Source organism: Fusarium oxysporum, chromosome 14 (assembly GCF_000149955.1).
Source record: "Fusarium oxysporum f. sp. lycopersici 4287 chromosome 14, whole genome shotgun sequence".
Taxonomy (NCBI): Eukaryota; Fungi; Ascomycota; class Sordariomycetes; order Hypocreales; family Nectriaceae; genus Fusarium; species Fusarium oxysporum.
The window spans coordinates 346357-370089 of record NC_030999.1 but is presented as its reverse complement, the minus strand read 5'-3'; the positions used below and the strand labels follow the sequence as shown (position 1 = coordinate 370089).

The 23733-nt window shown below is 51.5% G+C and overlaps 4 protein-coding genes across 6 annotated transcripts; 2 read left to right on the top strand and 2 right to left on the bottom strand.

The window, feature by feature from the left end:
• On the bottom strand, window positions 1-5989 carry FOXG_21494 (uncharacterized protein). Of its 3 annotated transcripts, XM_018401834.1 has the most exons (3): window positions 4891-5989; window positions 4804-4828; window positions 1-4750 (listed from the first exon to the last, which is right to left on the bottom strand). In XM_018401834.1, the coding sequence occupies exons 1-3, from the start codon at window positions 5897-5899 to the stop codon at window positions 4315-4317; spliced, it is 1470 nt and encodes a 489-aa protein (XP_018253854.1). In that variant the 5' UTR covers window positions 5900-5989; the 3' UTR covers window positions 1-4314. The 3 variants fall into 3 exon arrangements, with proteins under 3 accessions (XP_018253854.1, XP_018253856.1, XP_018253855.1); XM_018401836.1 differs by having other exon boundaries at window positions 4804-5989; XM_018401835.1 differs by having other exon boundaries at window positions 1-4828.
• A 1494-nt stretch (window positions 5990-7483) lies between these two features.
• Window positions 7484-8518, bottom strand: FOXG_14189 (uncharacterized protein; the record flags this gene model as incomplete). The annotated part of the gene is made up of 3 exons (XM_018394253.1): window positions 7484-7743; window positions 7967-8243; window positions 8351-8518. The coding sequence occupies 3 exons, from the start codon at window positions 8516-8518 to the stop codon at window positions 7484-7486; spliced, it is 705 nt and encodes a 234-aa protein (XP_018253853.1).
• An 80-nt stretch (window positions 8519-8598) lies between these two features.
• Window positions 8599-9594, top strand: FOXG_21493 (uncharacterized protein; the record flags this gene model as incomplete). The annotated part of the gene is made up of 1 exon (XM_018401833.1): window positions 8599-9594. One exon carries the CDS (start codon window positions 8599-8601, stop codon window positions 9592-9594), a length of 996 nt encoding a protein of 331 aa, XP_018253852.1.
• Window positions 9595-9712: 118 nt separating this feature from the next.
• On the top strand, window positions 9713-12286 carry FOXG_21492 (uncharacterized protein; the record flags this gene model as incomplete). Its single annotated transcript, XM_018401832.1, has 3 exons — window positions 9713-9723; window positions 9746-11333; window positions 11381-12286. 3 exons carry the CDS (start codon window positions 9713-9715, stop codon window positions 12182-12184), a joined length of 2403 nt encoding a protein of 800 aa, XP_018253851.1. The 3' UTR covers window positions 12185-12286.
• Window positions 12287-23733: the final 11447 nt, after the last annotated feature.

Here is a 23733-nt window from a genome sequence, read left to right as displayed (position 1 = left end):
ACAGCAGACTATGGATCAAAAGATCAGGGCGGCAAAAGCTGCCGTCTCCATCCGAGGTAACTGCACTGGAGAAGCACTCAGTCAACTAGTCGGGATTGAGAATCCCCAGGAGATGTTCAACCTTCTCCAGGCCTATTGTATTGGCACGGGCCCAGTTCTTCTGCAGACAACACTTTACCAGTTCATCCGGATCAAAACAAGCTCTTACGAGACAATTCCACAATTTAATGTCGACTTTGAACGACTCGTCAAACTTCTCCTCGAGCAGAAAGAACCAATCTCAGATACCCTCAAAAAGGTTGTTTATCTGACTGCCTGCGAGAACGAGTACCCTGACTGGACTGCCAGACAGCGCGCTCTCCTACGCTCGGAGCATCCGCCAACACTACGATCAATGCAGCAAGATCTCATTGATGAAAACAGGTCATCAGATGATGATGACAGTCATGGTACTGCCTCCACGTACTGGGCTCACAGTAAAAAGACTGGAAGGAAGGGCCCGGCCGCAAGAAAGCAAGAGGCAAGTGGCCGGAGGAGAGGATCTTCAAAGAACCAGCGAGCCGCGAACAAGTCTAGCCAGGAAACCAATCATCGAGTCGGCAAGAACAAGGAACATACCTGCACGAACTGCAAGAAGAGAGGACATCATGAAAATGATTGTTGGTTCGCCCATAAGGATAAGCGACCCGACTGGGCAGTCCGTCTCGCCAAGGAACTCATGGAGCATGATCTTCAACGCGACAGCACCAAGAATCTCCATATCAAGGAATCAAATCACATGACAGTTGAGCGATCTTTTCTGATTCTTGAAGACAGCGTCTCAGACGAGCTACCTATGGACAATACAGAGACGTGTAAAGTCTCCCTTGATAACATCTCTTCAACCGCAGAATGGCTGTTCGACACAGGTTCATCAGTCCACATCTGCAACGACCAAAGCCTATTCACAGAACTGCAGCCTGCAACCCGAACGGTCCTCGTTACGGGCGGTGGGAAGGTGTACCCATTCGGTAAGGGGACAGTCAAAATTTGCTTCATAAACAAATGGGGTGAGCAGGTCACAATTAACCTCAAAGACACGCTGTTCATCCCTGAGTTTCCGGTAAATGTCATGTCAGGACTCAGGCTATACAAGAACGGCGGCTGGATAGACGGGAACGACATGTACGACCCAACAGGAGATGTCTTTGGTCTCCTCTGCATAGGAAGGGACGGTCTGTACGTGAACACTGAGGTCGGAAAGACTACTGTTTCAAACCAGGCCGTCTCGGAACTCCAGCCAGAACCATGCAATCATCACACTGCTTCATCAAACCAATGCCTGAATGTCGACCTTTGGCACCGAAGACTCGGCCATGTTAACGCATATCAGGTGTCACAGACTGCCAAAATGACCAGAGGAATGTACTGTGACGGCCACCACGACCATCAGCCTTTCAATTACTGCCTCGCCTGCGACATCGCAAAGGCCCTACGATGGACTCCGCGAAATAAACGGAAACGAGCCTCCAGGGCCGGGTTCATTCATGTTGACACCTTCAAAGTCAATCCACCGGGCATTAGAGGCGAACGATGGGGAATGATTGCCACAGATGACAGGCATAGAATGAGATGGGCCTACACGTTCACGAGGAAGGGGATGGCTTCGGAACTTCTAGGCCAGCTCATCTCCAAGATACGAACTCAGTATGGCATCCGAGTGTACGCAATCCAAATGGATGGCGGCTCTGAGCTCTATGGTGCGTCTCTCAAAAACCTCGAGTACACTCACGGCGTCAAGATCATCAAGACGACACCATATACTCCTGAATTTAACGGAGTTGCTGAGCGCTCTAACCGCATCATCTTTGACAAAGTCAGAGCAACCATGGAATCGGAAAGAATCCCGATAGAGCTCTGGCCATTGGTCCTGGAAGATATGGTGCGCAAGACAAACGTGACAGCCACCAGGGCAATTGATGGCCTCACTCCCATGGAAAGCTTTCTCAACGAGGCCTTCCCCGGACAAGACAACAAGCCGGATCTGTCCGGAGAACGAATCTGCGGCTCACAAGTCACGATACACATACCGCAGGAACGAAGATTGAGATCACACAAGTTTGGCCCAAGAGGAGAGGCTGGAATCTACCTATGCATGGAAGGTTCACAGATCTACACCTGCTGGGTGCCCTCTCGCAGGAAGGGACATCAGATCGTCCGTTCTGCAAATGTACAATTCTACGAAAAGGTTGGGGAGACAGAACTCCTGACCGAAACTGAGCATGATGTTGAGCCGGAAATCCGCAAGAACGGAGCTCCCATCTCAAGCCGGCCACAGTCCGTCACGGAGCAGACAAAGACTCCAAGGCCACAAAGGTCTGAAGTGAACAATCTTCAGCATGCTGAGGTGCATAATCCTCAGCATGGACAGACGACAACATCCATGACATCAGCTAAGCTGCCCGATCTCCGAAAAGAGGTGATCACTGAGCCCAAAACAATGACTGAAGCGCTTCAAGGTCCGCAAAGGGAGCATTGGCTCAGAGCAATACACAGTGAGCTGCGCAGTCTCCTCACGAAAGGAACTTGGCGCATGCTGGACCGCAACCAAGCTCACAATAGGCCACTTACCGTCAAATGGGTATTCAAGGTCAAGAAAAACGAGGACGGCAACCTCGACAAGTTCAAGGCGCGGCTGGTGGTCAGAGGCTTTGAACAACAGTTCGGCTTTGACTACAACCAGACCTTTGCCTCTGTTGCCAAAGCGGCGACTTGGAGAATCCTCCTCACCGTTGCTGCCTGTCTTGACTGGGAGATTGAGCAGATGGACGTGTCGACGGCGTTCCTGGAAGGGGACCTCGAGGAAGAAGTCTTCATCGAAATGCCGGAAGGGCTTGTAGAGTATTTCGACCAACACCCAGAAGACCGTCCGCCAGGATTCTCAACCGAGAAGATCTGCAAACTGATCAAATCCCTCTATGGACTCAAACAGGCGCCTCGGCAATGGCAAAAGAAGCTGAAGGAGGCCTTGGAATCCCTTGACTTTCGACAAGTAACGTCTGACACGGCCGTATATCACAATCCCACAACGGGAGTGATCATCATCACATATGTGGATGACTTCCTCATCATGGGCAGCAACAAGGAAGCAATCCAAGGGTACAAAGCCCGCCTGGGAGAGATCTTCACAATGACTGATCTCGGTCCCGCCAGCCATTTTCTTGGAGTAAGAATAACCCGAGACAGGAACTCAAGGCTGATCTACCTTTCCCAGGATGCATATTTTACCAGAATACTGAAGAAATTCGGCTTAGAGGATTGTCGACCGGTCAAGACCCCGATGGAGCGAAATTCACTCTCGACACTGCAACCAAGAGACAATGGCGACTCGGCTTCTCCAGAAGAACGAGAAGACTATAGCTCGAAAACCGGCTCGCTGATGTATGGAATGACCCAAACCAGACCCGATTTAGCTTTCCTACTCTCGGTACTCTCAAGATACATGTCGAATCCATCACCAACACATTCACGAATGATCAAAAGAGGTCTCCGCTATCTACAGCAGACAAGAGACCACGGCCTGGTGCTTGGGGGCGTCAAGAAAGATCCTGAATCCGCTTGGAGCATCACAGCTTGGGCCGACTCGGATTGGAAAGGCGACACTGTTACGGGAAGATCGACGTTTGGATGGCTTGTTCAACTTGAAGGATCTACAGTCTCATGGAGGGCCAAACGGCACGAAACAGTGGCACTATCGACTACCGAGGCTGAATATACAGCACTCTCCCAGTGTGCCAGAGAATTGGCCTGGACTAGGAACCTCTTCTCTGAACTGCTCCTTCCGCTACATATGCCTATCCCACTGAACGGCGACAACCAGGGTTCCCTAAAGCTATGCAGAAACCCTGAGCTTCACCAACGGACAAAGCACATTCCGTTAACCGAGCACCATATCCGAGAAGAAGTTGAAGCCGGGAATATTGATGTGCAATACGTCAGCACACATGAGCAGGTAGCAGACGGACTCACTAAACCATTGAACGCCGTCAGCCACGGTCACTTTCTAGAAGCAATTCGAGTCAGTGCATGTCCGATCGAGGAAGCAGGTCGTATTATTTGGAGTACTGAAGTCCACGATGACTCTGTGCCCTGAAGACAAGGTGGATGGGGGCGTGTTGGAAAATCCGGGAATCCCCTTCCCTTCAGGATTCAGACTGTTAGTCTGAAAGTCCTAGATTTAAAGTTCAAAGTCCTAGATACAATCATCTAGAGATATAAACCCGAGAATAACTCTCAGCTCAATAATGAACAACCAAGTTTCATAAAAATACATTTTCACCCAGCACTACTGCGCAATATAAACAACACTACTTCTGGGTCCGCATCTATGGCTTTCTTGATTACGGGCGCAATGTCCGGAAATCTCGAGGCCAATTGGCGAGCCAGAGTAGGCACGAACTTATTGAGTCCACCCCGATCAGTCTCTCCTCTCTTGAAGAAGAAACTAGCACCAAGTTCGCCACGCTCGTGCCGTCTTCGAGCAACGGTACGCGAGATGGTCGATTTCCCAGTCCCCGCCATGCCGCTGAGCCAGAATATTGCCTTGGCATCGGCGTCATCAATCCAGCAGCTTATCTTGTTAAGAAGCTCTACTCGAGTATCAGGTAGACAGGTCGGATTATGTTCTTCAGCGCGAGAGTCGAATGAGGCGCCTTCTGCAATAGGTAGCTGATTGAGCGCCGTTCGATTATCAAGGTTGTGAATAGGGATGCTATGTTGCAGTTTTGAGCGATAGCGTTGGAATCATATACACACGCGCCTTACCTCAGGCTATTAATTCTCTGTTCAACTATTTTAATTCTAGTGAGTAATTGTGCAGTATTTCAGTTCATATATGCAAGCTTTACTAACGTGATTGAATGACCTCGACGACTTTTTGCGTCGCTTCAAGCTGTCCAGTTGGGACATACTCAAGCAGCTCTACCGCGAATGCTGCTGCTGTAGCGGCCGCGTATCCATGCCACTGATCGTTCTTGTGAGAATCCGCGTAGTCACAAATACCACGTATCACCAGACACGGAAACCGATTCATAAGGCCCGCAGCTTCCATCTCCACACACAGACATCGATGCCCGATATCTTCCAGTAAACTGTCCCGAGTTGCTGCATCCTTGATAAGTTTGTTGCCAGAGGCGATGACCCCGTAGTGAATCTCTGGCTCAGTTGACTCTCGCTGCCTACGCTTTACCTCCAAGGCAGAGTCCCACTTATCACAGTTGCTGCCACCGATATGGTCATGTTGTGATTTGAATAGTCGATCCTTCCCAGCACCCTGATAAGTAAAACTGTTTGTGGAGATGCACATACGAGGGTTGGTTTCCCACATCACATGGAGCAACTCCGGTACCCTCGAGCCCGCAATCATATGCTCCGCCTGTAGACTTGATAGTGCGTGGAGAAGTACCATAGGCGGTTTATCAAGCGATCCCGTCCGTTCCCAGCCACCATTCGCTTTCGCCTTTCCCAAGTCATATTGCACCACCCCTCCGGTCGTACCGTCAGGCTGGCTGACGACAATATCGCCTAGTCGAATGTCCTGGCCCTCATCAGGCCGAGGGATGCCTCCCCCAATGCCCACTAACAGACCGATCCGGATACGAGGTAATGAATGGATCAAGTTTGATGCGGTGATTGCTGCAGCCGCGATGTCGTGGACTCCAGCAGGGAGCGACGCGATCACGACGTTGTGTTCACCTATTCGACCCCACGTGTAGGAGTTCGTATCGGATCGATGCTGGTCAAAGCCTTCGGGCGCGTCATGACGATCGTGTAGCAACGCGGTCGCTGCTGCTCGCTCGATGGGGAGGGCAGCAATCCATCCGATGGTGTAAAGGTCGGGGCTTTTAAGCCGTGTCTTCATCCTTGAAGAATAGCCCAGATCCACAGGAACTGGGGTCAAGGTCGGCCGGGTGTCTCTAAAGCTAGCCCTGAAATGACAACAGTAGATGCGGGGTTGCTTGCTCAATCAATGCACACGCGTTCTTTGCGGCTACCGCAAGCGGAATAACAGCCGGTCCGACAGTTAAGCAAGCTGCTGCCTCAGGTATCTACATACACTATCCATATCAGCATCACATTAGAAGTGGATTCGCTAGAGACAGACAAGTGGAGCTGCTCTTTGTCGGGCTTCCAAAGTGGTCACTGTCATCAACCATGAGGGCCATTTTTGGACCATCGATGGTGCAGCCAGCCCCAGGCTTATGGTTAGGATGTCAGCGATCGGACCTTGACGCTGAAAAGATGATGACAGGTTCCGTCACGTGCTTTTACCTTCACAGTGGCTGATTTTGGTCCAAGGAAAAAGGAGTCGCAACGACAGCTGTCATCCTCCATCCGGCCCGTAACATCCAGAATAATCCCTGACTTGCTGACCTAAAATGGCTCCCCGACTGTCTGATGCTGACCATGAGATGATGAAGGCCATGATCCAACGCGGTGAGCCAACTAAACAAATAGCCCAGGCCATTCCCTGCGACCCTCGAACCGTCCGTAAAGCTAAAGCCAGGTATCGGCTTTTCGCATCGACAAAGGCGCCCCCGAACCGCGTCGGACCTTACAAGAAGGTGACCCCTTACAAACGAGATGCCTTGCTCGACAGGCTCACCGAGCATCCTACCACCGATCGGAGCGAGATGGTGACCTTCCTCCGCGATGAGCTCGAGGATGAAGTGTCTCTTTCCACCATCAGTCGCCTGTTGAAGGATGCCCAATGGACGCGAAAGAACTGCCATCGTGTCGCGCAGCAACGGAACCCAGAGCTCCGAGATCTATACCTCTATAAGCTGTTGAGAGTTGGGCGCCGACAGAAGCATCGGTTACCGCAAGAAGGGATGGGCTCCAAGTGGAGTGACACCCATCCAGGTTGGCAGGTTCAACCGCGAACAGAGGTATCTAATCCTCGCTGCCTACACGCAGGATGGTATCGAGCTAGCCCGCGTCTATCATGGGTCTACTAATGCCGTTCTGTTCAAGGACTTTATCGAGCAGCTGCTACAAAGCTGCGGACGATGGCCATAACCGAAGTCTGTGCTCATCATGGACAATGCATCTTTCTACCATAACGATGAGCTGGAGCCGATGTGTGCTGCGGCTAGGGTGGAGCTCCTCTACTTGCCTCCGTACTCGCTGGACTTCAACCCTATCAAGGAATATTTTGCGGAGCTGAAGAACTTCATCAAGAAGCCTGGACCAGAGCTGTCTGAACTGTTCAAGAAGGACTTCCAAGCGTTCTTGCGGGCATGTGTAGACGCGGTGGGGAAACGTGAAACGAGAACCAGAGGTCACTTCCGTCACGCTGGGCTCACTATTGATGAGTATATGGAGCAGGTGCCATAGGTTGAGCAATAGATCAACAGGTAGATGAATAGATAGATCAAAAGACAGACTTCTGTAATAAACAAAACGAGACGAGCGGCTGATATTTCATCTGATCTGTACCATAGGATCACAGACTGTCAGCCCACATCTTGATATCCTGGACGAACGACCTGGCGATGCCAGCCTTGACGCCTTGGTTGACATAATATCCAATGTCCCGGTCCTGATAGACGTGCCTCAAGTCGAGACAGTCGGCCTTCGTGATGCTACCCGCGCTGCGAAAGCCTGCTTTCCAGTGCTCATCTTCGACCTGGTCGCAGAGCCATTCGGTATAATCATCTACGGCCCTGTCAATCGGTTTCGGGATCACCAGATCTGTCAGGTCTACTACCGATGGTGAAACAGTCCCAAAATTAGATAATGGTGAGGTACACCCTTCCGCAGTGGAATGGGCATAGGGTGAGGGTAAGATATTCACGATCTTGATTGGGCGATCACTCTCCAAGCTGGGCGCTTTCCGTTTCTCTCTCCGCTCAGTCTAGTTTTTCCTTCTCGTAGATCATGTCGAGGATGTAGGGTGGCACGTCCCTGTGCGTCCTTAGATCATTACCTTGTTCAGCATACTCAACCATCTTGGTCAAAATGCTCGTGTTTAATCCGATATGCTTTCTTTGCTCATCAACGTAGCAGTACGAGCCCTGGTATAAGTTTCCGTTGCATCGCATGAGATCATACACGTCTTTCCAGGCACGGGGCTGGCCAGCAGCCTCTTGTGTTTCCAATAGCCGGTCCCTCTGCGCGAGCTGCCGAGCGCGACTACCCTGTTGTTGCACTACACTATAGCCGTGAGGCTCCTCCTTGCAGATGAACGAGATGTCAATCCTGAGCTTCTTCCCCGTGCGAAAAAGATGGCTCCATCTACAGAGTGCTCTTCAGCCAATTCCCAATCGATAAGAGAGGCCGCGTCGCGCCAGGGATGGTCCGCGGTTTTAACCTCCCCGCTGACGTGGGTAGGTACAGTAAGCAGTCTCTGGGGCCGGGTTGTTGAATGGCAGGTAGTTCCTGAGGCAAAAATGATCCTTGTCATCGGACCGGCTGTTGTTCCGCTTCCAGTCTTAAAGGACGCGTATCGATTCCGCAACCCCGCATCCTGTGCTGCCATTTCAGCCCTAGGACACCGGGCCGAAGTCCTGATCTACAGCTAGACCCCTAGTTCCTGTGGATCTGGGCCTTTCTTCAAGGATGAAGACGCAACTTGAAAGCCCCGACCTTTACACTATCGGATGGATTACTGCCCTCCCCGTCGAGCTAGCAGCAGCGACCGCGTTACTCCACGAGCATCATGTCGCGCCTGAAGGTTTTGAGCCACGCCCATCTGACACGAACTCGTACACGTGGGGCCGAATAGGCGAACACAATGTTGTAATCGCCTCACTTCCCGCAGGTGTCTACGGTATCACATCTGCCGCAACTACCGCATCAAACTTGATTCATTCGTTACCTCATATTCGGATCGGTCTGTTAGTGGGCATTGGGGGAGGAATCGCTCGACCTGATCTAGACCACGACATCCGATTAGGTGATGTCGTCGTCAGCCAGCCCGACGGTACGACCGGAGGAGTAGTGCAGTATGACTTTGGGAAGACGAAAGCGAACGGTGCTTGGGAGCGGAAAGGATCTCTCGATAAACCTCCTTTGGTGCTTCTTAGTGCATTAGGACGTCTACAGGCGCAACATGAACAGGCTCCATCCAAAGTACCGGAGCTGCTTCAGAAAATGTTGGAAGCCAACCCTTATATGAAGCGTCCGAAGAAAGCGTTCACTTATCAGGGAGCCGAAAACGATCGACTGTTTGAATCGCAACACGACCATGTCGGTGGCAGCAACTGCGATAAGTGCGACTTAGCCTGGGAGGTGAAGCGTGATCGGCGAGAGTCGACCGATCCAGCGATTCACTATGGCGTCATTGCCTCTGGAAACACACTCATTAAGGATGCAGCCACTCGGAACAGTCTTTTGGAAGACACTGGCCATCAGTGTCTCTGTGTGGAGATGGAAGCTGCGGGCCTGATGGATCGGTTTCCATGTCTGGTGATACGTGGCATTTGTGATTACGCGGACTCGCATAAGAATGATCGATGGCAGCGATATGCGGCTGCTACAGCGGCAGCATTCGCGGTAGAACTGCTTGACTTCGTTCCAGCTAGGCAGCTCGAAGCGACACAAAGAGTCGTCTAGGCCGTTCAATCACGTTAGTAATCCTTATATGGATTAATTAAAATATTATGCAGCCGCTTACGAGAGAAACAACTAGTTAAACAGGAAGTCAACAGCCTGAGGTAAGGCGCGCGTGAACATGCAAACACTGTTACTGAAAACTGTAACATAGCATCCCCATCCAGAACGTCGATTACCGAACGGCCCTTAATCAGTTACATGTCGCAGATGGGGCTTCCCGGGACTCTCATGCTGAAGAACACAACCCTACTTGCCTACCTGGCACCCGAGTAGAGCTACTCAAGGATATATGCCGCTGGATTGATGACCCCGACTCGAAGACGATATTCTGGCTTAACGGTATGGCAGGAACTGGAAAGTCGACCATCGCACGGACTGTTGCATATTTGCGATCTAAGCGAGGTGATCTTAGTGCCAGCTTCTTCTTCAAGAGAGGAGAGATGGATAGAGGCAACCTGAGCAAATTCATGTCGACTCTGGCCCACCAACTGGCCTTGAGCATACCAGGAGTTGCATTCTTCATCAAAAAAGCTCTCGATGCCAATCCAGCCATTGCGAGGAAGTCTGTGAAAGAGCAGTTTGAAAAGCTCATCCAGGGACCGCTATCTGAGGCAGCAGCAACAGCGACAACCCCGTCGTCAGTCGTGATGGTGATCGACGCGCTAGACGAGTGTGATCAAGAGGCTGACATCAGGTTGCTGATCAACATTTTCTCACAAGCCAAAACTCTCCGCCCTCATCTCAGGGTATTCTTGACGAGCAGGCCAGAGCTTCCGATTCGACTGGGGTTCAGCGAGGTTCGAGGCTTCTACCAAGACTTAGTTCTACACGAAATCCCAGCGCAAATTGTCGAGCACGATATAGTTGTCTTTTTGAACGACGAGTTCAAGAAGATCCGGCATGATTTCAACATGACTGTGGGCGATGAAAGGAAGCTGCCGTCGGATTGGCCAGGTCGCCCAGCGGTAGAGCGTCTCGCGCAGATGGCTATACCGCTCTTCATCTTTGCAGCGACCGTTTGTCGTTTTGTTGGCGATCGGAAACGCGATAGCCCTCCGATACAGCTGCGTAAGGTTCTGGACTACGAGAGTAAAGGCCACATATCTCAATTGGACCGAACTTATGGGCCAGTTCTACGCTCGTTGATCACTGATTTTTCGGAAGAGGATAAAAAGCAGATCATCAAAGACTTCAAGATGATAATTGGCAGTATAGTCATCCTTGCCAATCCTCTTTCAGTTTGGGCCTTGTCACAGCTGCTTGAGGTCGATCCCGAGGTGGTGGATAACAGACTTGACACACTCCATTCGGTTCTCAGTATACCACCGAGACGGAAAGCGCCTGTGCGGCTACTGCATTTGTCATTTCGAGACTATCTCCTCGCAAACGAAAGCGAGTTCCGGGTCGACGAAAGACATACTCACCAAACCTTAGCGAAACACTGTTTGCGTGTCATGCGGGACGGTTTGCATGAGAATATATGCGGCCTATCTTTCCCAGGGACGCGCCGATCTACGATAGACGATTCAGAGCTGGAGGAATACATACCCCCACAACTCCAATATGCTTGCATGTACTGGGCTTATCACCAAATGGAGGGCAATCCTAAGTCAAAAAATAGTAACGAAGCTCACGATTTCCTGAAGACATACTTCATACATTGGGTGGAAGCGATGAGTTTACTGGGCCGAATCAAGGAATGTCTCGACTCACTCAGGTCACTGGCAAGATGGCTGGAGGTATGCTCTTTATATCTTAGAGCTTCAACCCCGCTGACAGGTGTTAGAACCAAGAAGATTCAAGCCTGTCGACTTTTGTGGCCGATGCCGTACGATTTCTTCAGGCTTATTTTCCCGTGATAGCTGAAGCGCCGCTGCAGATTTATTCTTGTCTGATTTTTGCACCAAGCAAGAGTATTGTGAGACGGACATTCGAACATGCTTTTCCAAGATGGATAAGCAACTTGCCGAAGGTTGAAGAAAATTGGGACGCATGCTTGTTGACTCTAGAAAACTATAACGGCGAGGCTACGTCAGTGGTGTTCTCGCATGACTCGAAAAAGGTGGCATCGGCCTCGTATGACAAGACGATATGGATCTGGAACGCAGAGACGGGCACGTGCGAGCGAGTGCTAGAGGGCCATAGCAGGGAGGTCAACTCGGTGGTGTTCTCGCATGACTCGAAAAAGGTGGCGTCGGTCTCTTGGGACAAGACGATAAGGATCTGGGATGCAGAGACCGGAATATGTGAGGACGTCATCTCGTCGGGCGCCTTTGCGGACGTTTTGTCTTTTACGTCTGATGAGCGTGGCATTGTCACAAGTTGTGGTATATTTGCTTTGACCAGCGACTCAGAATCTCCTGCAGACACTCATACATCGTTGAAGTTTTTGGAGGCCCCAATATTTACCTGTAACGGCACTTGGGTTACTACGGCAGGAAGGGACTTGCTTTGGCTACCTCCCGAATGTCGCCGTGGGGCAGTAGCTACTGTAAAAAGCACCATTGTTATTGGCTGTCCATCAGGAAGAGTTGTGTTTTTGGGGATTTCTATGGCGGACGTGGGCAGTGGACGGATACATGACCACTAAGAAGACAAGCGTGGAGTGAATTACAATAGACCCTTGGAAGTGGTTTTGTGTCGCGGGCCGGGCATGGTCTCAACGAGGCTCAGGAACAACAGCCCTTAGTAATCAAGCTGGGTGATTTAAAGTAAAACCTGTGGGATGGAATACCCCACACAGAAGATAGAACCAATCAACTCACTACTGTTGCTCATTATGAATGACCCGACCTTCCATCCATTTTAAGCACATCCAGTGCGACATTTTGTCATGCAAAGTAAGAGACCATTATAGTAAATATGGCCATGTTTATTTGTCATCTGGCAATTAGCTCTGGTATCTATTGCTATAGGATAATTAATTCGTGCTTTCCATTGCTAGCATAGCGATCTGAATGAATATGCTGGAATAAAAGACAGACTTGTCCTGGACCCACAGCATACAGTAGAGTATAAGAGGAAATAAGTCAACTTTCTTGCGGCCACAAGCGGCCACAAGCGGCCTTTTTTTGATGACAGTAAGCCGACAATAGCAGCCACTCCTAGGAGGTGGGGCAAGCCATTACAGTATCGACATAGCCTAGACGGACTGGACCCAGCCACGCTGCCACAGATGATCCGTGCTCAGAAACTTTATACTGAAAGCTGGGGCGGCCTCTGATTTCGGCCGGGACTGTACAAGTACCAGGGAGACCAAGAGGCTGCAGGAAGCGCTGAAGGAACAGATAGAGATGTCCAGGGAACTTAAGGAAGCTATTGCAAAGCAGGAAGAGACAGTGCACGAGATGAGCAAGCAGATGGTGGAGATCAAGGAACAGATGACCGAGGAACTGCAGCGCGTCCGCGAGCAGCTCGAAACTATCACCACGAATGCATTGGACGGACCTCAACGATCATATGCTGACGTCACACGACTGACACCGTTCTTACCCCACAACGATTCGAGGACCTTAGCCGCTCCGCCGAACCCCACAGACATGCTTTACTGCACGATTGACGTTTCAAGACTAGGAAAAGATGAGACTAGGCTCTCAGCCGGGACGATCCGAGCGACAGTGGAGAACGAAGTCCGCTCCGAACTGGATAATCCCACGTGGCGATGCCGAGCGGTGACTAGGGACCCAAAGAATCCCCACCGCATCAGGATCACCTGCAGGGACGAGAGCGAGCATGAGATTGTGAAACGCGCAGCGGAAACAAAACTGGCCCCAGGAGCCCGGATCCTACGAGACGACCTGTACCCTATCAGAGTGGATAATACCAGCCGTATTGCGGTGCTAAACGAGAGGAACGAAGTTCGAACTGAGATCACCGAGATGCTCGGCCGAGAAAATGACACCGAGGTTGCAAAGATAGCATGGCTCAGCAAGAGAGATATCCCCAAGGCATATGGCTCGATGGTCGTATATCTCAAAAAACGGTCAGAAGCTAGGCGGTTCATCAATGAAGGATTCTTTGTGGCTGGAGGAGAATCCGGTACTACAAAGGCGTTTGAACGTCGTGAGCGCCCCAAGCAATGTTACAACTGCCAAGAGATCACGAGCCATAAGGCCTACCAATGCGACAGACCACAAGTCTGTGGCAGATGCGGGCAAGAAGGCCATCACCACAGTGCATGCACAGGAATGATTCCGAAATGTATCCCATGCGGCGGCCCCCATGAGTCATACAGCAGAAGCTGCCGGAAGCTCTATCCATTACAACATGAATAGCATATTCCGACTGTTTCAACTGAATGTCAGAAAGCAAGGACCGGTACATGATAGTTTAATGAACGACAAGGACATTCAGGATGCAACCGTATTAGCCATCCAAGAACCCCAAGCACGGAGGATTCAGGGTAGGCTATTAACAATACCGATGGGGCACCACAAATGGGTCAAGATGGTGCCTACGACAGAGAGGGAAGGTAGATGGGTGATTCGGAGTATGCTTTGGGTGAACAAGGAGGTGGAAGCCGAGCAGGTGCCGATAGACTCCCCAGACGTGACGGCAGCGGTTGTTCGGCTGCCAGATCGTCTGGTCTTCACGGCGTCTGTCTACGTGCCGGGGGGAGACGGCCAAGCTCTACAAGACATATGCGCTAAGCTTCGTAAAGCTATTAAAGAGGTGAGACAGAGATCGGGGAGAGCGGTAGATCTGGTCATTGCTGGCGACTTTAACCGCCACGACCAGATGTGGGGCGGAGACGATATATCAGTGGAGAGACAGGGCGAGGCGGATCCGATCATTGACTTGATGAACGATTTCATGCTTAGGAGCCTCCTTCGCCGGGGCACAAAGACATGGCAAAGCGGAGACTACGAAACAACCATTGACTTGGTTCTGGCGTCCGAGGAGCTTGCAGACACAAACATCAAATGTGCAATACATGGTACGGAGCACGGGTCGGACCATCGCACGATAGAGACGGTGTTCGACATTTCAGTCCCGGCACCGAAACAGGAAGAAAGACTTCTGTTCAAGAATGCACCCTGGAAGGAGATCAACAGTAGGATTGTGGAGACGCTGAGAGTTAGGCCAGTGGGAAACACGGTGCAGCAGAAAACGGACAGGTTAATGTCGGCCGTGCTGGAAGCAGTCCAAGCACTGACACCCAGAGCCAAACCGTCGCCATATGCAAAGCGGTGGTGGACCCATGACCTCACACAGCTGCGGCATATATACACGTACTGGAGGAATCGAGCTCGAGCCGCAAGGCGTGCGGGACAGAACACTGCAGATCTCGAAGACACGGCAAAGGCTGCGGCGAAGCAATACCACGATGCTATCCGACAACGGAAGAACATGCACTGGAAGGAGTTTCTGGCAGACAATGACAACATCTGGAAAGCAGCCAAGTACATGAAGTCTGGGGACGATGCAGCTTTTGGGAAAGTACCGCAGCTCGTTAAAGCAGATGGAACAGCAACAACGAGCCATAAAGAACAAGCCGAAGAACTGTTAGCCAAGTTCTTTCCGCCACTGCCAGACAACATCGAAGACGAAGGACCACGGCAACAAAGAGCCCCAGTAACGATGCCAAATCTGACTCTAGAGGAGGTGGAACGTCAACTGTGGGCGACAAAATCATGGAAGGCACCAGGAGAAGATGGACTACCAGCGATCGTCTGGAAGCAAGTCTGGCCGTCAGTGAAACACGACGTCCTCGCCATCTTCCAAGCATCACTGGACGAAGGCGTGATACCAAACCAGTGGAGACATGCTCGAATCATCCCACTCAAGAAGCCAGGTAAAGATGATTACACGACTGCGAAAGCGTGGAGACCAATCTCGCTTCTCGCTACGCTGGGTAAGGTGTTAGAGTCGGTAGTTGCTGAGAGAATCTCCCACGCGGTAGAGACCCACGGGCTGCTTCCGACCAACCATTTCGGCGCGCGGAAGCAACGATCAGCAGAGCAAGCCCTCGTACTCCTGCAAGAACACATCTTCTCAGCATGGCGCTCACGTCACGTTGTGAGCGTTGTTAGTTTCGATGTTAAAGGCGCATACAACGGCGTGTGCAAAGAGAGGTTGCTGCAGCGGATGAAGGCGAGAGGGATCCCCGAGGGTCTCTTGCGCTGGATCGATGCCTTTTGTTCAGAGCGAACTGCAACCATTGTAATTAATGGCCAAAGTTCTGAAAGCCGACCTCTACCACAAGCAGGACTCCCGCAGGGGTCGCCCTTGTCACCGATACTGTTTCTATTCTTCAACGCAGATCTAGTGCAGACGCAGATCGATAGAAATGGTGGTGCCATCGCCTTCGTCGATGACTACACGGCGTGGGTATCGGGACCGACAGCCCAGAGCAACCAGAGAGGGATTCAATCGGTCATTGACAAAGCTCTTGACTGGGAGAGACGCAGCGGTGCGACGTTTGAGGCGGAAAAAACGGCGATCATACATTTCACCAGGTACACAGGCAGAGTAGACTCAGAACCATTTACTATTAAGGGTGAGAGAGTCTTTCCGAAGGATCAGGTCAAGATCCTGGGTGTCATCATGGACTCACGGCTTCACTACAAGCAACACATCGCAAGGGCAGCAACGAAGGGTTTAGGAGCTGCGATGGAACTGAAACGTCTGAAGGGAATGGCTCCCTCGACAACGAGGCAGCTTTTTACAGCCATGGTAGCCCCTATTGTGGACTATGCCTCCAACGTCTGGATGCATGCGTGCAAAACAGTATCGGCGTATGCGATCCATCGAGTACAAAGGATAGGAGCACAAGCAATCATAGGATCCTTTACAAGCGTGGCGACAGGAGTGGCCGAAGCTGAAGCCCACATAGCGACCATTCAAGAAAGGTTCTGGAGACGAGCAAGCAAGTTATGGGTAGACATACACACGCTGCCGCGGACCAACCCGGTCCGGGAACTCCTACGAGGAATCAAAGCCTTCAGGCGCTTCATATCTCCACTCAGGCGCATCGCGGATGTATGCAGAGAGGTACCGAAGGATACCATGGAAGTCATTCAACCATTCACCCTCGCTCCGTGGGAGGCACGCCTACAAGTCATACTGAACAGTCAAGGAGAGGAAGAAGAAAACAAGATCAAAGAGCTAGCCAAAGCAGGATGGGCGGTCAGGATAGCGACAAGCAGCTCCGCACGGAATGATCTAGTCGGCATGGGAGTAGCTATCAGAATCCCCATATCCGTGGCAAGAGCCGGCAAGATCAGCGAAACCTTTTCGGTCACCCTGGGTACGAGGGAAGAACACAACCCGTACACAGCCGAACTGGCAGCGATCGCTCATGGTCTCAACTACCTGCCGGAGATGAAGTATCGAGTCATTGTGATCGCGACAAGTAACAGATCTGCAGCCCAGGCTATAGGTAACCCACGCCAGCAGTCAGGCCAAGGGCACATCCGAGAGATATATGATGCTGTAGAGAAGCTCCGAGGAAACGGCAACAGAGTCAATATCATCTGGCTATCCTCGTATAGTGAGCTCAACATTCAAAAGACAGCCAAGATGTCGGCCCGTCATGCAACGGAGCCGTACATGACGCCGCAGAGAGGAATGACCAAAGCGAAGACTACAATTCTCAATCGAGCGAGGGCAGATCTACGAACGGAAAGGAAGCTACCAGATGGAGTTGGCAGGCATTCTAGGAAGGTCGACTCAGCTCTGCCTGGTAAACATACCCGCCTGCTATACGACCAATTATCATGGAAAGAGGCCAGTGTACTGGCGCAGCTCAGAACCGGAATGGCGCGACTGAACGGTTATCTATACCAGATCAGGGCAGCACCGACGGATGAATGTCCGTGCGGGCGGGCAAAGGAAACGGTAGAGCATTTTCTCTTCCGCTGCGTGAAATGGACGACACAACGCAAAGAGATGTTTCAGAGTATAAATGAGAAACGCGGCAACCTCTCCTTTCATCTGGGAGGTAAGGCAGCATCAGACGGTCAGGAATGGAAGCCAGACATGGACGCGGTGCTGGCCACGATTAGGTTCGCGATCGCTACAGGTCGCTTGGAACGGAGATGACGGGAACACTACTAACCTAGTAACATTTTATCAACACTAACCGATAACCTATGACGCCCTCAAATAATCAACAGCAGGCATTGCTTCAGCCGCCGAAGATAGGAAACTGAACACTTGGAGGAATTGGGCTTCAAGTTGACCTGCTACTACTAACAATCACGAGGACTAAGAAGAAAAGCAATGACTAGACTGGAAGGAACAAGGTGAGAATTGTATGGGCTTGGCGAGAGCAAGGCAATAACTAGCGAAGTGTATGTACCTTTAGCTTCAGAGCCCATTGGGCGTTGGCCTACCGGGCGTAATAGACTTGTATTGTACTGTACAAGTACCGACATGGGAAGGACAGGAGCTTATCAGGCCCCCCAAGAAGGCTCGATTGTTTGAGAAACGCATCAAGTATAAGCAGGTTATCGTGGGTATCCTGACCAAAGAAGTGTGTGTGGAGGTTGGTTAGCCTACCATCATGGCGGACCCAATGGGAGCCGAGATCGTAGTGGAGCAGGACGCCCCTTTTTCGACGCCAAAGCGCCCGAGTCGAATGGTGAGGCCAACGAGCAAAGTCCGAGACACCGCGCGACAATTGGAAGACACTGCCAAAGAAACGCGAAAAACTACCCGGCAGACGACGCGAAATGTACCGGCCGAAGAACAGATCGACCGACCGACCGAAACCCGAAAGAGTAGCGGCAGCGGCAGCGGAAGTAGCGATGGAAGGGCAATGCTGCAGAAGGCGCTGGACCTCCTGGCGGAGTCGCGCAGGGAGACCAAGAGGCTGCAGGAAGCGCTGAAGGAACAGATAGAGATGTCCAGGGAACTTAGGGAAGCTGTTGCAAAGCAGGAAGAGACAGTGCACGAGATGAGCAAGCAGATGGTGGAGATCAAGGAACAGATGACCGAGGAACTGCAGCGAGCCCGCGAGCAGCTCGAAACTATCACCACGAATGCATTGGACGGACCTCAACGATCATATGCTGACGTCACACGACTGACACCGTTCTTACCCCACAACGATTCGAGGACCTTAGCCGCTCCGCCGAACCCCACAGACATGCTTTACTGCACGATTGACGTTTCAAGACTAGGAAAAGATGAGACTAGGCTCTCAGCCGGGACGATCCGAGCGACAGTGGAGAACGAAGTCCGCTCCGAACTGGATAATCCCACGTGGCGATGCCGAGCGGTGACTAGGGACCCAAAGAATCCCCACCGCATCAGGATCACCTGCAGGGACGAGAGCGAGCATGAGATTGTGAAACGCGCAGCGGAAACAAAACTGGCCCCAGGAGCCCGGATCCTACGAGACGACCTGTACCCTATCAGAGTGGATAATACCAGCCGTATTGCGGTGCTAAACGAGAGGAACGAAGTTCGAACTGAGATCACCGAGATGCTCGGCCGAGAAAATGACACCGAGGTTGCAAAGATAGCATGGCTCAGCAAGAGAGATATCCCCAAGGCATATGGCTCGATGGTCGTATATCTCAAAAAACGGTCAGAAGCTAGGCGGTTCATCAATGAAGGATTCTTTGTGGCTGGAGGAGAATCCGGTACTACAAAGGCGTTTGAACGTCGTGAGCGCCCCAAGCAATGTTACAACTGCCAAGAGATCACGAGCCATAAGGCCTACCAATGCGACAGACCACAAGTCTGTGGCAGATGCGGGCAAGAAGGCCATCACCACAGTGCATGCACAGGAATGATTCCGAAATGTATCCCATGCGGCGGCCCCCATGAGTCATACAGCAGAAGCTGCCGGAAGCTCTATCCATTACAACATGAATAGCATATTCCGACTGTTTCAACTGAATGTCAGAAAGCAAGGACCGGTACATGATAGTTTAATGAACGACAAGAACATTCAGGATGCAACCGTATTAGCCATCCAAGAACCCCAAGCACGGAGGATTCAGGGTAGGCTATTAACAATACCGATGGGGCACCACAAATGGGTCAAGATGGTGCCTACGACAGAGAGGGAAGGTAGATGGGTGATTCGGAGTATGCTTTGGGTGAACAAGGAGGTGGAAGCCGAGCAGGTGCCGATAGACTCCCCAGACGTGACGGCAGCGGTTGTTCGGCTGCCAGATCGTCTGGTCTTCACGGCGTCTGTCTACGTGCCGGGGGGAGACGGCCAAGCTCTACAAGACATATGCGCTAAGCTTCGTAAAGCTATTAAAGAGGTGAGACAGAGATCGGGGAGAGCGGTAGATCTGGTCATTGCTGGCGACTTTAACCGCCACGACCAGATGTGGGGCGGAGACGATATATCAGTGGAGAGACAGGGCGAGGCGGATCCGATCATTGACTTGATGAACGATTTCATGCTTAGGAGCCTCCTTCGCCGGGGCACAAAGACATGGCAAAGCGGAGACTACGAAACAACCATTGACTTGGTTCTGGCGTCCGAGGAGCTTGCAGACACAAACATCAAATGTGCAATACATGGTACGGAGCACGGGTCGGACCATCGCACGATAGAGACGGTGTTCGACATTTCAGTCCCGGCACCGAAACAGGAAGAAAGACTTCTGTTCAAGAATGCACCCTGGAAGGAGATCAACAGTAGGATTGTGGAGACGCTGAGAGTTAGGCCAGTGGGAAACACGGTGCAGCAGAAAACGGACAGGTTAATGTCGGCCGTGCTGGAAGCAGTCCAAGCACTGACACCCAGAGCCAAACCGTCGCCATATGCAAAGCGGTGGTGGACCCATGACCTCACACAGCTGCGGCATATATACACGTACTGGAGGAATCGAGCCCGAGCCATAAGGCGTGCGGGACAGAACACTGCAGATCTCGAAGACACGGCAAAGGCTGCGGCGAAGCAATACCACGATGCCATCCGACAACGCAAGAACAATTATTGGAAGGAGTTTCTGGCGGATAACGATAATATCTGGAAAGCAGCCAAGTACATGAAGTCTGGGGATGACGCAGCTTTTGGGAAAGTACCGCAGCTCGTCAAAGCAGACGGAACAGCAACAACGAGCCATAAAGAGCAAGCCGAAGAACTGCTAGCCAAGTTCTTCCCGCCATTGCCAGACACCATCGAAGACGAAGGACCACGACAACAGAGAGCCCCAGTAACGATGCCCGACCTGACTTTGGAAGAAGTGGAACGTCAACTGTGGGCGACAAAATCATGGAAGGCACCAGGAGAAGATGGACTACCAGCGATCGTCTGGAAGCAAGTCTGGCCGTCAGTGAAACACGACGTCCTCGCCATCTTCCAAGCATCACTGGACGAAGGCGTGATACCAAACCAGTGGAGACATGCTCGAATCATCCCACTCAAGAAGCCAGGTAAAGATGATTACACGATTGCGAAAGCGTGGAGACCAATCTCGCTTCTCGCTACGCTGGGTAAGGTGTTAGAGTCGGTAGTTGCTGAGAGAATCTCCCACGCGGTGGAGACTCACGGACTTCTTCCGACCAACCATTTCGGCGCGCGGAAGCAACGATCAGCGGAGCAAGCCCTCGTACTCCTGCAAGAACACATCTTCTCAGCATGGCGCTCACGTCACGTTGTGAGCGTTGTTAGTTTCGATGTTAAAGGCGCATACAACGGCGTGTGCAAAGAGAGGTTGCTGCAGCGGATGAAGGCGAGAGGGATCCCCGAGGGTCTCTTGCGCTGGATCGATGCCTTTTGTTCAGAGCGAACTGCAACCATTGTAATTAATGGCCAAAGTTCCGAAAACCGACCTCTACCACAAGCAGGACTTCCGCAGGGGTCGCCCTTGTCACCGATACTGTTTCTATTCTTCAATGCAGATCTAGTGCAAACTCAGATCGATAAGAATGGTGGGGCTATTGCATTTGTCGATGACTACACGGCGTGGGTATCGGGACCGACAGCCCAGAGCAACCAGAGAGGGATTCAATCGGTCATTGACAAAGCTCTTGACTGGGAGAGACGCAGCGGTGCGACGTTTGAGGCGGAAAAAACGGCGATCATACATTTCACCAGGTACACAGGCAGAGTAGACTCAGAACCATTTACTATTAAGGGTGAGAGAGTCTTTCCGAAGGATCAGGTCAAGATCCTGGGTGTCATCATGGACTCACGGCTTCACTACAAGCAACACATCGCAAGGGCAGCAACCAAGGGTTTAGGAGCTGCGTTGGAACTGAAACGACTGAAAGGAATGGCTCCCTCAACAACGAGGCAGCTTTTTACAGCCATGGTAGCCCCTGTGGTGGACTACGCCTCCAACGTCTGGATGCATGCGTGCAAAACAGTATCGGCATATGCGATCCATCGAGTACAAAGAATAGGAGCACAGACGATTATAGGGTCCTTCACAAGCGTGGCGACAGGAGTGGCCGAAGCTGAAGCCCACATAGCGACCATTCAAGAAAGGTTCTGGAGACGAGCAAGCAAGTTATGGGTAGACATACACACGCTGCCGCGGACCAACCCGGTCCGGGAACTCCTACGAGGAATCAAAGCCTTCAGGCGCTTCATATCTCCACTCAGGCGCATCGCGGATGTATGCAGAGAGGTACCGAAGGATACCATGGAAGTCATTCAACCATTCACCCTCGCTCCGTGGGAGGCACGCCTACAAGTCATACTGAACAGTCAAGGAGAGGAAGAAGAAAACAAGATCAAAGAGCTAGCCAAAGCAGGATGGGCGGTCAGGATAGCGACAAGCAGCTCCGCACGGAATGATCTAGTCGGCATGGGAGTAGCTATCAGAATCCCCATATCCGTGGCAAGAGCCGGCAAGATCAGCGAAACCTTTTCGGTCACCCTGGGTACGAGGGAAGAACACAACCCGTACACAGCCGAACTGGCAGCGATCGCTCATGGTCTCAACTACCTGCCGGAGATGAAGTATCGAGTCATTGTGATCGCGACAAGTAACAAATCGGCTGCACAAGCTATAGGTAACCCACGCCAGCAGTCAGGCCAAGGGCACATCCGAGAGATATATGATGCTATAGAGAAGCTCCGAGGAAACGGCAACAGAGTCAATATCATCTGGCTACCACGCGACAGCGAGCTCAAAATCCAGAAGACAGCCAAGATGTCAGCTCGTTACGCAACGGAGCCGTACATGACACCACGGAGAGGAATGATCAAAGCGAAGACCACAATTCTTAATCGAACGAGGGCAGGTTTGCGAAGCGAGAGGAAGCTACCAGATGGAGTGGGCAGGCATTCTAGAAGGGTCGACTCGGCTCTGCCTGGTAAACATACCCGCCTGCTGTACGATCAATTATCATGGAAAGAGGCCAGCGTGCTGGCACAACTGAGAACCGGAATGGCGCGACTGAACGGTTACCTATATCAGATCAGGGCAGCACCGACGGATGAATGTCCGTGCGGGCGGGCAAAGGAAACGGTAGAGCATTTCCTCTTTCGATGCGTGAAATGGACGACACAACGCAAAGAGATGTTTCAGAGTATAAATGAGAAACGCGGCAACCTCTCCTTTCATCTGGGAGGTAAGGCAGCATCAGACGGTCAGGAATGGAAGCCAGACATGGACGCGGTGCTGGCCACGATTAGGTTCGCGATCGCTACAGGTCGCTTGGAACGGAGATGACGGGAACACTACTAACCTAGTAACATTTTATCAACACTAACCGATAACCTATGACGCCCTCAAATAATCAACAGCAGGCATTGCTTCAGCCGCCGAAGATAGGAAACTGAACACTTGGAGGAATTGGGCTTCAAGTTGACCTGCTACTACTAACAATCACGAGGACTAAGAAGAAAAGCAATGACTAGACTGGAAGGAACAAGGTGAGAATTGTATGGGCTTGGCGAGAGCAAGGCAATAACTAGCGAAGTGTATGTACCTTTAGCTTCAGAGCCCATTGGGCGTTGGCCTACCGGGCGTAATAGACTTGTATTGTATTGTATTGTACCTCCGCAGACTGCACTGTAAGGCAGCGACAAAAAAAAGCCAAAGCATCTTGACGGCACAGCAGAAAACAATCTTCCTTTTAAAATAACTTTTATTTATCCTATTTATCACTTTCAAAAATCCTGAGGACTGCCTGGCGGAGATTCAGGCCCTTGGTGGATGTCTGGTGTTGCGAACCCCGCATCAGACGTCATCATCGTCATGGGAGACGATCCGG

Coding starts and splice junctions, on each gene's coding strand:
- FOXG_21494 (XM_018401834.1), bottom strand. CDS start 5,899: ATGAAGACACGGCTTAAAAGCCCCGACCTTTACACCATCGGATGGATT. Junction 4,829..4,890: donor CGTCGAGGTCATTCAATCAC/GTTAGTAAAGCT, acceptor GAATTAAAATAG/TTGAACAGAGAATTAATAGC. Junction 4,751..4,803: donor CAGAGAATTAATAGCCTGAG/GTAAGGCGCGTG, acceptor ACTGCAACATAG/CATCCCTATTCACAACCTTG.